Source organism: Ambystoma mexicanum, chromosome 5q (genome assembly GCF_040938575.1).
Source record: "Ambystoma mexicanum isolate Mex_15411 chromosome 5q, UKY_AmexF1_1, whole genome shotgun sequence".
Lineage (NCBI taxonomy): Eukaryota > Metazoa > Chordata > Amphibia > Caudata > Ambystomatidae > Ambystoma > Ambystoma mexicanum.
Window position 1 is genome coordinate 581,029,489 of NC_090933.1, and position 12,554 is coordinate 581,042,042.

The following is a 12,554-nucleotide window of genomic DNA, read 5'->3' on the forward strand; positions in this document are numbered from 1 at the left end:
CACAGCCTGGACTAGCATGCCTACCAGGGTGGAAACCAGAGTGCTTTCCACCCCAGGAGGTGGAAGGTGGCGGTTGGAAGTGCCCCAGTCCCTGTTACTTCTCTATTTGCCTGTGCAATTGATTGTGGAACCCCCGTACCTTTGTCTTCAAATGCTGGCCTGTCTTTTTCTGTGTGTTGTAGATACCTGCAAGAATCAGCTAACTTAGGTGAAGCTGATAGAGAAGTCCACCAGAAATACTTCTGAAACTCCCAATGCCAGCGCAACTTAATCAGCGGTGTAATACCAGGGAACTGCTGTGCGGCATGGAATAGGCAACCAGTGTGAGTGCAAAGTGTTGCCATGCACACCCCACGTCAGCAACGTTCACCTGTTACACAGGCATGCATAGCCCACCTTGTGAAACACACTATGAGCCACAGCCGCTCCTTAGCAGTAACTGAGTGGCAGAGTGTCTCGTTCACATTAATATGAACTGGAACTCCTGACTGGTGGGCCTGGCCGAGAGAAAGGGGTAGGACATGGACCTCCTTTTTGTGTGCTTTACTGTTTTTAACACCTCCTAGGCGGGGAGGACAGGGCAACATTGACTTAGGAAACCAGAATGGGAGAACCAATGAAGGCAAGAGGGAGTGATATAATCGTCAACAGAAAACGGAAGGTGTGGGTTGTTCGGGTAGGTCACCCAAGGAGGAAGAGGCAGACCAAGAGACCAAAAGGGGAAGGACTGTGTGGGTGAGCCTTGAGGAGATTGCTTGGAAAGGTGAGATAATGGCTGGTGAGAGAAAATGGTACTGTGTTGTGAATATCTGTGCAGGTTGTGAGAGTGGTAATTGAATAGTAGATAGTGAGTGGTAGGGTGACTGAGGGGAGTAATAGAGGGGTGACTGAGAAGAAGGTAGGGATGAGTTGTAGTAGTGTGGTGGGCAGAGCAGTAGTAGCATGGAGGGCGGATTAGTAGTAGCATGGAGAGAAGAGTAGTATTAGTCTGGAGGGAGGAGGATTAGTAGTAGAAGCATCAAGAGAGGAGTGGTAGCGCGTGAGCAGGGCTAGTTTGGAGAGGGGAGAGTCATACTGGGGAGAGTCAAAGGGTGGAGGTAGGCCTTAGTGAGAGGGGCATTGGAGGTACCAAAGAAGAATAACCAGTGATAGAGTAGATAGTTGGTGTGCTAAGTAGGAGGAGAAAGTAAGAGTGACAGATATACGGAGAGGAATACCAGAGCACAGAAGAACAAGAGATGGTAAAGCTCAGGGTTCCTGAAAGTCGCAACTCCTAAATCATACCTTGGGGAAACTGCTGTCTAGGAACCGTATAAGGCTAGATATATGAGGCCTTTGCCTTTCATTCATCACCTAATGCTGGATAGCTTTTAGATGGGATTGCCGATCACTAGCACCAATCCGAGTACCAAGAGATCCTCGGTCGTGAGGACCTGGCCAGTGGGTGTACTGATGAGACATGGGGAAAACAGGGAACCAGGTTGTGCAGAGGAAGAGATCCCTGAGGAAAGGAGAACCAAGTGAGCAGTGGCATGACCTGGGAAAGGTGGACTATCCAGTCCAAAAACAGTACCGGGACCGCTGCAGCCATCGCTACGCAGCGCCATACCAACGAACCAAGAGGATTCGGCGTGACCGCAGAAGCCGTTCGGACACAGAGAGCTATCCCGATCCCAAAGAGAGATCCGGTGATGCTAGCCCTTGAACAAGAAGGTAGCGGGAGAGGCAGGAGACACAGAAAGAGGTACAGGGTACAGGAAGTCACATAGTCTACTCGTCCCAGTGAAACCACAAGTGTTTATAAAGTGATAATAATTACAGGACTCAGTCTACTTGCCCTAGTGAGGAGACAAGTAAAGAGAGTTATACTGTGACCTGTCTCACTAAGCATTGCAAGACAGAAATTGAGGAACTAAACCCTCAGTGGTTTGTATTACATGATTTAGTCCAAAGTGAAAGTCTGCTTAACAAGCCAAGAGAAGATTTGTGTAAAACATGTTTGAGGAGAAAAGGGACCAAAGGAATAGAGCGAGTCAATACCCAGAGAAGGGACGTTTTGGTTCCTCAAAAGTATTGGGGCGGGGGGAGTTAGGGAACCTTAGACAGGCACTTCAAGAAGACGCAATCCAAAGGGGTGGACACACAAATATAGCGAGGAGAAAAAGTTAATCTCCAAAAGGAAAGGGGAAGACAATTGGGTGGAAAAGTCCCAGAGAAGAACTAAAGTGATGAATCCAAGAAATGGCCAAGAACTATTTGCAAATCACCTATAAGGGCCGAACAGCCTATCCAGGAGAAGGGAGTCATTCTCCTGGACTTTTGTTGTTTTTCCTTAGTGGTATGCAAGAATAGATACGTTTTGAGACAGACTGCTTACTTTTTGGACTTCACTACTGACAAGCACACTAGTTAGTTTTGGTAGGTAGGGAACCCCATAGAAATAGCCATTTTCTTATTATTTTAATAGACTATTTGGTGCATCTGACAAAAATTAAGTCTGTCTCCTTCTTCTGATCTAGCACAATTCCTTTAGTAGCATTGAGGAGGAGCCGTTGAGTCAGCGTAGTTTGGTGCATTTTGTGTCCTTTGCCTTTGAAATCCTATAAGCCTGACTGCTGTCTTTGCAAGAAATTGCAAGCATATGGACCAGATTCACAGGCTAGGAAACTGTGAAATAATCCACGCAGAACAGGTGAATGGCTTCAGTGTACACTTTTAATGTGCCTGGCTAGTTTAAGTGACTTTTTTTAGCTCAGCAGATTCAGTGCTCAGTAGTTTGGCTCTTCAGTGTTCCCAATAAATGGCAGAGTGGCAAACCACAATTAATGTGATGCCCAAAACACATAGCAAGAATACTATGCTACTTGTATTGTAATTAACTGTAGAACTCAAATGTACTGTCATGTAGCCTTCTCCTATATTCCTCCAAATGCTGAACATTCGTGTGGATGTGGGGCGGAGCTTGCAGTAGCTGGTGCTGCTCCCAGTGATGCCGTTCAATTCTCTTTTCTAAGCCAATAGGATTTGATGCCAGAAAAGTAGTGAGAGGTTTTTGGTCTGCTTTCTTTTCTGCTTTTGCCCTCTATTTTTTGTTTTATGTTTTTTCCTTCAGGCTTCCCTCCAGTTTCTCCCTATGCATGTCGGGTCAAATAGGTGTTTGGACCGGCATATCATGCAATTCTATGCTATCGATCCCCACACAATGTGTCTGGCCTGGTCCACCTGTGTTGCTCTTTCTATTTGCGTGTTAAGATCGCAGCTTCAGAGTTGTGGCAAGAATTTCTGCAGCATTCCACCAGATCTCCTGCTTCAGTCCGTTGCAATGAATTGTGGCGAGTCGGAAGGAGTCAAACACATTAAGGACATGTTACTTTTCTTTAATAAATTGATAGGTAAAAAGACCTGTCTTTCCCTATTACTAAAGGGATCACTCTACCTAACTAAATCAACTAAAGGTCCTCGTCTGTCGTCAGAGTCCAAAAGTAACTGTCCTCCATTCAAAACCTAACTCTACCTGACCCTACCACTAGCATGAAACCTCAAAAAGCAGCCAAATGAATGTCTCTCTTCTCTTGGTCGTTTCTCTTCTCGCCTTCCTTCCAGCAGCCTTTTCTTTCTTCTGTATCTGATATCCTGGGATTGATACTCAAATATCTCTTTTTAGAATATGTGCTTTTTTCAGTTATCTTCCTTAATAGTCTCTTGAAACTTCCCTCATGAGCTCCTTTAGCTCTTCCCATATGTTTGTGGGTTTTGTATTTTCTTTAATGCCAGCTTTACACCACTTTTCCTTCGAATACTTTCTCACCCTCACGTTTTTACTCATAGGCCCTCATTACGAGTTTGCCGGTCACAGGTGGGTTACCGGCAGACTACCGCTATCAGCGCCTAATATCCCAGTGTTACCAGGATATTACGGGTATCCGGCAACAGCAGTAAGTTCCCATTCCATGAAGTCCCATAGGACTCTACGGTATGGGGAACTACTGAAGCACTGGCACTGTTACCGTTGTCAGTGGTGCTTCAATGATTTCTCTGCTGGTAGAGGCCTGAACTCCCGGCAGGTCGTATCGGTCTGGGAGAAAATGCCAGAGCCAGTAGTACTGGCCCTTTTACCAGCATTTCTCCCAGAATGGCTTACTCCTAATGACCACCATGGTGTTTATATTCTTGAGGGTTAATCTTCCCTGTGTTTTGTATGACTTTATGCCACCTATGGTGTCCCTTCTCCTGTGTTCTTGGTACTGGATTGTCTCTTTTCTGCTTCTGTTCGCTTAACAGTCTCTTTCCACAACACTTGTTACACTGATTTACAGTGGGCTTTCTCCTCTCCTTAAGGCTCTGTACCGTGGTATTTGCTTCAGCTTTTTAGAGGTTTCCCATAGAGCGTTATTCGTCACACATAGTATTGACTTCATAAAACTCCAATTCTGTTCTGTTTGTGATTGTGTACAGTTTCTCTTTCCCATACGTTGTCCCTGCCGCCTTCCCCCTTCTCTGTGGCACCTCTTCTGTCACGGGGCTTGGCGCACAGTCGGGTCTTCCGTTTCCCGATTCTTCTTCTCTGTCTGGTCTCATTGGCATCTTGTTCTCGACTGATCTGCAGGGGGATGCCATCTACGGATGCAGGCAGCCGGGAGTTTATAGTACTCCCTCCTCTTGTGGTTTTGGCGTCATTCACTGGGCCCTTCGTCCAACATGATGCAGTTGTGGTCACGCCGCCACCTGGTGCGGGACCTAGGTTCCCGTTTGGGCAACGGTTCTCTCGTTGCAGGATTCCTCAGCTCTTGGGCATCTCAATCCAGCTTTTCACGCTGGTCCAAAGGTTGCAAGCTCTGCGGCTTCGCTCTACTCTGCCTCTGCAAGGCGTGCTCTCATCAAGGCGTTTCCCCTATGTACCATGCTTTCTCCCCTTCCAAGAGCTACTCGTCTCAGTTACGTGCACGTCTCTTTTTAAAAAGACATTTCCTTTTTCTTTGTATGGCTGATTTATTCCCATATAGGCAAATATGGTATTGGACCTAGGGGTTATCCCCTAAGGGATAGTCACTCTCATTGAGGTCCCACTTGCCCATAACCCCAGAGAGGGTCTTGCAGAGCGGGCTCACCTCCCTAGCCTGAAAGGTAGTGGCTCCCCCTTGGGGAGAAGGGACGAATACCAACAATTCATCACAGAAGACGGAGGAAAAATGTAAGTAGTCCCCTTTATTCTTTGGCATCTCACTCTGGCGATTCCTTTTTGAGGGTGATGAACCCGAGGTAATTTGAGCTGCTGCCAGTGTTGGCACCAACAGTCTTGCAGAGTCTAGTACTACAAATGTGCTTGAAGTGCCTTATTTTCCTGAGACTTCTACTGGGTCATATCTGATTGTGACTGTCCTGCACCTTTCCCAGAGTTCATTCCAAGGTCTCTAAAGTCTCTTCTGTGCCAAGTCCTGAGGGCCCGTGCAGGTCTGAGGAAGTAAGCATGGTGTTTAGCACCAACCTGCTTTACAGCCCTGCCAAAGAGCCAAAGGTGGCAGCTTGTGACAAAGCATCCTTGGCAGCTGGTGACAAAGCATCCTTCACACATACCAGTGTCATGTTGATGATGACCGCCTCTTCTTCGATGCAATCATCTCCTGAGGAGTGTTACGACTCTCTGCCTTGAGAGATCCTGGAGAGAAGCACTTCTCAAAGGGGGAGGGGGGACATTCTACTGGTATATACCACCCATGATTAGTAATTGGAAGTTTGTGCCAAGGCTTGACCCCAATTAGGGGACACAAGGTCCCCCAATTCCACATCTACCAAGTCCATGGCTTACACAAGGAAAGACGACCTGTGGGTAACGCCACACAGATATATAATGTAGTACCCCGGGGTGATCTGGACCCAGTAGTCCGCTATACCAGCCCAGTCCACAAGCAGGGCAGGTTCTTCAAATGTTTTTATTGGCTTATGCACCATCTGCTTTAACAAGTTATTTTAAAGGTCTTATGAAAGAGGTGCTGCCCCAGGCATTTCCTCAACAGCTGATTTAACTTCCTCCAATACTGGTTCCTCGGGTCCAGCTCTGTGAGCAATTGATACAGCTCGCTGACTGTAAGGAGTGAGGTGATTTTGCGCAGGCACTAAGGTTTTCAGAGACTCAAACAAGTAGGTTTACTATACCACTTTCACATTTTGAGATTTGTTGGCAGAACCACACTGTGGTTTCACGTCAGATCTATAAAGGAGCAGTCCATTTTCTCCAACATCTTTCAAATTGTATCAGATTTAGTCAGCAAGGTATTTTGTTAGGCTGGCCCAGAGTTGGCTGGGTTTTTTAATTTGTTGCGGAATGCTGTAATGTTTTGTGGCAGCATTGGGATGACGGTAAGGTGTCCGTCGTCATAGTAAGCATGCTATTGTAAAGTGGCCCGCGTGTCTTCATTTTTATGAAATTCAACTGGGGCCTAAGGCGATTGGCCATTAATGGGCTGACACTCTTTCCATATTTTTATCGTCATTGATCGTTCTTTGTGAGTGCAGGATTGTGGCACTGGCTTTTCCTGAGAAGTAGATTTTGAACTGTATTAGGTTGTATTACTCCAGTCATTCTTGCTAGTTGTGATGTTACTAATGATGAGTGTGTCAGGGAGGTCCCAGGAAATCATACAACTAACACCTTGAGCGATATTACAGAATCATTGTGTAAGTGCACTTAGCACTATGGATAGGATTACTCTAGAGTAAAAACATACAATTTCAATGCATTTTTTGCTAATTGCACGCGCCCTGATGCAAAGTGTCTGTAACATGGGCCCTTGTCTTTTAGATCACCTTAACAGGAGAGAAGACATGTACACTTTTGCTATAGGTTGGAATGAAAATGCTAATGGGTTTTCTATTCTTTTTGCAGGCCTCAACTAGTAGTGTAAATAAGGATATCCCTGTTCTACAGTGTCATGGAGACTGTGACCAATTGGTTCCTCTTATGTTTGGATCGATTACTTTTGAGAAATTAAAGAATATAATCAATCCAGCAAATGTACAATTCAAGACGTATTCAGGCATGATGCATAGTTCTTGCAATCAGGTCAGTGTCTTAAATCGTTTAAATTGTGAGTGTTTTAGCATGTCCGAAAACTTCTTCTAGTGCCTCACAATTGTTTATCAACCTGATGTGTGTATATACATATATAACCCTTTGTTGCGTAAAAAATGCAATGGGCAATGCTGCTGAGGGTTTTTTCGCTCCAAGTGCTCGGCCCTTTTTTGGACAATTCGGTATGTCACATTTAATCCCTTGTTACTTTTTTGTTCCAAGTGATATCCTGGCCCAATTTGCACTCTTTTCATCCCACGTGTAGGTGGTCATAACTCTTCCAAGGATGCCGAGTTTGCTGTAGTGGTGTGTGAGAAAATAACAAAAACGCAACCACATTTTGTGTTTTTTCAGAAAATGTAGATAAAATGATGTCCAAAGAAGCCGGTGGTTATTTTCTTGTAAGAGCTAGGAACAAATGCTTTGCAGTTCTGCATTCGCCATTTTCCAAGCGTTCATGAACAGGTTGAGTGGAAACAAAAAACATATTTTTCATAAGGTTACCATCCGTTTTGTGAGAGGAAGGCGATTTTTCCCTTTTCTTTTTTATAGGACATGCTTGGACGGAATGGAAGAGGAGAGTAGGAAAGCTCAATGGGAACACAGAAAGGCATACATTTCTGAAAGGCAGACAAAATTCCAAGTTCACGATGGGGTCATTTGCGCAGATCAGGCAACAACGATGTAACAAAAATTCCCATAGTTTGGGAAAAAATGGGAAAAGTGACAGGAAAAAAGTATGTGCTGGACATGTTTGCACATGAAAGGTAATGGCTTCTGTAAATATTGAGAAAAGCAATGCTTGGCTACATTCCCTTGACTCTTCTAGTTAGGAAATCACCCATTTTTCTTAATGTTTCACAAAACGAGCAATACCACGAGCCAAAAACGGAGTCATGGTTCACTAGATTTTTATGCTGACTGCCTAAACAGACATTCTTAGCATTTGAAAATAACAAAAACGAATGTAGGGAAGAATGGCAGTGAAAATAACAAAAACGAATATAGTGAAGAATGGCAGGCATGCATTTTTTGAAAGAGCACAGGCAGACCTTTTGAAGGATAGGTGACTTGCGCAGGTTACACAAGTGTACAGTGCCTAAAGCAGCGACTAAATGTAGGTCACATTTGGGAAATGAAAGGGTTGTGTAACAAAGTGCAGTAGGAAATTTATGAAAACATTTATCAAAACCAAGAGAAAACAACAAATGTCCTACCTTCCCACATTCCCCCAGATATAAAAAGTACCTCACATGTGTGGGTGCACTGACCACCGCTCAAAGGGAAAAGGCTAAACCACTGGTACATCAAAGGGCCTGGGAAGACCAAATGTGCACTGTATTTGGTCTTGGGGACAACCCACCGATTTGGCCCTGGGATGTCGCAGCCAGCAAGGAAAACAGGGAACCCCATGCAGTTCTGAAAAAGAAGATACCCGTGGGAATCCAATGAGTGTCTCACTTGCGTGACTCGCCTGAGAATGCATTGCCTACAAGGCCTGGCAAAGTCCAAAATGTAGGGAAAAAATAAATTTTCAGACATTTGCCACCAGGAAACCACCAAAACACAGTGGCAACAACACATATCCTACCTTCCCACGTTTCCACAGGTGTTTCAACGAACACGGTACCTCACATGCGTGGGTGCGCTGTAACGTGGACGGCCGACCTCCACGACGGCCAGGTGTGCTGCCTTGGGTGCCTGTCTTCAATGTGTCTTCAAGTCCAGCCATGGTCTCAGGGAGCCCTGGCAGGGTCACCATCCCTATCCGGAAGGAAAAGCTGTAACGCGGCAAGCCCAGAGCTCCAGGACGGCCGGGGGTGCTAGCTCTGGCCTTGGCCGTCTGTCTCCAATGTGGGTCCACCGTCCACAAGTACAGCAGAGGTCCCAGGGAGCCCCAGCAAGGTCCCCATCCCTCTCGGACGAGAAGGCTGTAACGCAGCCCAGCAAGAGCTCTAGGATGGCTGGGGGTGATGCCCCTGGCCTTGGGCACCTTTCTCCCATGTGAGGCAACCATCCCCAGGTCCAGCTGCAGTCCCAGGAAGCCCTGGCAGGGTCACCATCCCTCATAGAAATGGTATGAATACTGTGCACTCCCTATTAGTATTAATTTGTGTTTTTGTCAAGGGTTTAAGTGTGATTTGAGGTGCAGAGGAGAGAAAGACAGCCTTGACATCTAGGCTGTACCACATATATGAACAAGAAAAGAGTTCCCAATTTGGGAACTTACGTCCCCTGCACACAATCTAGCTTCTGATAAGGACAGACTAATAATTTAGGACATCATTCCATTCAAGATTACATGTTATTCAAAAAAACATTTGCAACAAAAAACTTAGTGCTCAAACATAAATTCAAAGAAATTACAATATAGCCATTATGTGTCACAAGAATCTTCTTTTTAATTGATTTGTGAAGATGATGCAGAGGGAGCCCAACGTGTTTCGAGTGATGGAACACTCTTCATCAGGGTCATATTAGGTTCTATTGAAAAAGTACATATAAAATACCTATTAGTAGAAATGATCTAATAACATATTTCCAATTTTACATTATTACATTACATCTGTATATTCCATATCTCAAGAGAACAATAACAACTGAAAAAACAGGCCTAGTAATCAGCAATGTGCAATTGACCTTGTATTTAACTCATACATTACATGTGCACATCAATATTTCATATTTTGAAGTATAATCAAATTCCTGTGGTCTTTAACAGGCAAGACTTTAGTTCAAAAATCCATTGATTGTGGAAGAATAAAGAGGAAATCGCTACCCTTGTGCTTTTTTTGGGGGGGAATAAAAACCGCAAGCGTGGAGTTGTGGCTGAGGTTACGGTATCTGGATGCCAGCCAATGCTTGTAAAACTGTACAGATAGCTGTACAGATAGCTGTACAGATCATAAGAGTCCAGGGAGATGCCAATCTTGCAGCTTAAAAACTTAACAGTTTAAAACTTAAAAACGTTTAAGCTTATATGGTTAACTAACCATAGCATTATCCGTCTCTCCTTTTTACAGTCCATCACACCCTCTTGGAGGCGTGATGCTAGACAGAAGCTACATTATCTGGGTACTGAACGCTATCTGCCGCATAGATAAAGACACTGTAAGTGAATTTTGATTAGGAATTTTTTCTTTGAACCTTTTCCAGTTTATCCAGTTTAACTAGTACAGGCTCTTAGAAGGGCTTTGCACCTTATATCTCCAGAGATCACCAGGCATACTCTGGATCGGGACTGGTCCTTGGTCTTTGGTCAGGCATCATGTAAAATTGGAAAGATGCCATTAAATAAGTTCTACTAATAGGTATTTTATATGTACTTTTTTCATTAGAACCTAATATGCCCCTGATGAGTGTTCTATCACTCGAAACGCGTTGGGCTCCCTCTGCATCATCTTCACGAATGAATTAAAAAGAAGATTCTTGTGACAAATAATGGCTATATTGTCATTTCATTGAATTTATGTTTGAGCACTAAGTTTTTTCTGCAAATGTTTTTTTTAATAACATGTAATCTTGAATGGAATGATGTCCTAAATTATTAGTCTGTCCTTATCAGATGCTAGATAGTGTGCATGGGACGTAAGTTCCCAAATTGGGAACTCTTTTCTTGTTCAAAAAGGGTCACCATCCCTCCCCAGAAGGAAAAGCTGTAACACGGCACAGCAAGAACTCCAGGACGGCTGGCGGTGATGTCCCTGGCCTTGGGCTCCTTTCTCCCATGTGGGCCGACCGTCCCCAAGGCCAGATGCTGTCCCACAGAGCCCTGGCAGGGTCACCATCCCCCACACCTCCCCTTGAGGGAAAAGCTGTAACACGGCACAAGCTCCAGGATGGCTGAGGGTGATGTCCCCGGCCTTGGGAACCTGTCTCCCATGTGTGTCGACCGTCCACAAGTTCAACGGCGGTCCCAGCGAGCCTGGCAGGGTGTCCATCCCTTCTCGGAGGGAAAAGCTGTAACGTAGCCCAGCCAGAGCTCTAGGACAGCTGGGGGTGATGTACCCGGCATTGGGCACATGTCTCCCATGTGGGTCAACAATCACCCTGTCCAGCAGTGGTCCCAGGGAGCCCCTGCAGGGACCCCATCCCTCCCCAGAGGGAAACACTGTAATGCGGTACAACCAGAGCTCCAGGACAACTGGGGTTGCTGCCCCGGCCTTGGGCACTTGTCTCCCATGTGGGTCGACCATCCGCAAGCTCAGCGGTGGCCCAAGGGAACCCTGGCAGGGTCCCCATCCCTCAGTGGAGGGAAACCCTGTAACACAGCCCAGCCAGAGGTCCAGGACGGCCTGGGGTTCTACCACTGGCCTTGGGCACATGTCATGTGGGTTGACAGTCCCCAAGCCCAGCGGTGGTCCCAGGGAGCCACGCCTAGGTCCACATCCCTCCCTGGTGGGAAAAGCTGTAACACAGTGCAGCCAGCGCTCCAGGATGGCCGGGGGTGCTGCCCTGGCCTTGGGCTCCTGTCTCCAATGTGGGTCGACCATCCACAATACCAGTGGCGGTCGCAGGGAGCCCTGCAGGGTCCTCATCCCTACCTGGAGGTAAAAGCTGTAACGCGGCACGGCAAGAGCTCCAGAAATGTTGGGGGTGCTGCCAGTCCAGCGACAGTCCAGGGAGCCCTGGCATGGTTCTCCATCCCTCCCCATAGATAAAAGCTGTAATGCAGCACGGCCAGTGCTCCAGGATAGGTGTGGGTGCTGCCCCTGGCCTTGGGCGCCTCTGTCCCATGTGGGTCGACTGTCCCCGAGCCCAGCGGCGGTCCCAGGGTGCCCCGGCAGGGTTCCCATCCCTCCCTGGAGGGAGAAACTAGCGCAGTCCAGCCAGAGCACTAGGACGGCTAGGGGTGCTGCAACAGGCCAAACCTCCCTACCCCCAAAATCAATTCCCTGGTGGTCTGGTTCTCCTTTCTGCTTCCCAGGGGTGGAAAAATGGGGTCAGACCCTCACTTGGGGAGATGGATTGCTGAGGGGGGCTGGCCCATAGGCATGAGGCCAGCCCCTGATGCCCCAAAGTCTGCCTCAAATAAGAGGCCTTTTCGTGCCTTCCTTGGGGGCAACTGGGTGCAAAACAGCACCCATCTGCCCTCAAAGAAGGCAAAACATTGTGCCATTTGTTTAAATTATTTATTTTTGGTGGGGGCTGTTTGGCCTGGTGGGGAGAACCCCCACCGCCAAAATTAATTTTCCGGTGGTTTAGTAGTCATTGCTGGTCGAGGATGGAATGATCCTCGACCAGCAATCTCCTAGAGTGAGAACTTGTTAGAAAAGGCAGAGTCTCCCCTTTCCAACGAGCCGTCACTCCAGGAAATCGGGCACAAAATGCCCTTGCAGCTCGCAAAAGCGGGCCTGCGAAATTTACTTGCCTAAACCTTTCGGCTTCAGCGTTTAAATTTCATTTCGCGCCGACGTCATCACGTCCGCACCCCGACCCCCAGGCACAGATGGGGAGGTCTGCCCTTTCACACCCTGGTGGTTGG

General features: G+C 46.7%; 1 protein-coding gene across 2 annotated transcripts in view; it reads left to right on the plus strand.

Moving 5' to 3' along the window:
* Positions 1 to 12,554, plus strand: part of LOC138497518 (acyl-protein thioesterase 1) — a 1,189,877-nt gene that overhangs the window by 539,670 nt on the left and 637,653 nt on the right. For both annotated transcript variants that reach the window (XM_069621049.1, XM_069621050.1), the window contains exon 8: positions 6,884 to 7,060. In XM_069621049.1, the coding sequence (XP_069477150.1) occupies positions 6,884 to 7,060 (177 nt within the window). The remainder of the gene's footprint in view (positions 1 to 6,883; positions 7,061 to 12,554) is intronic.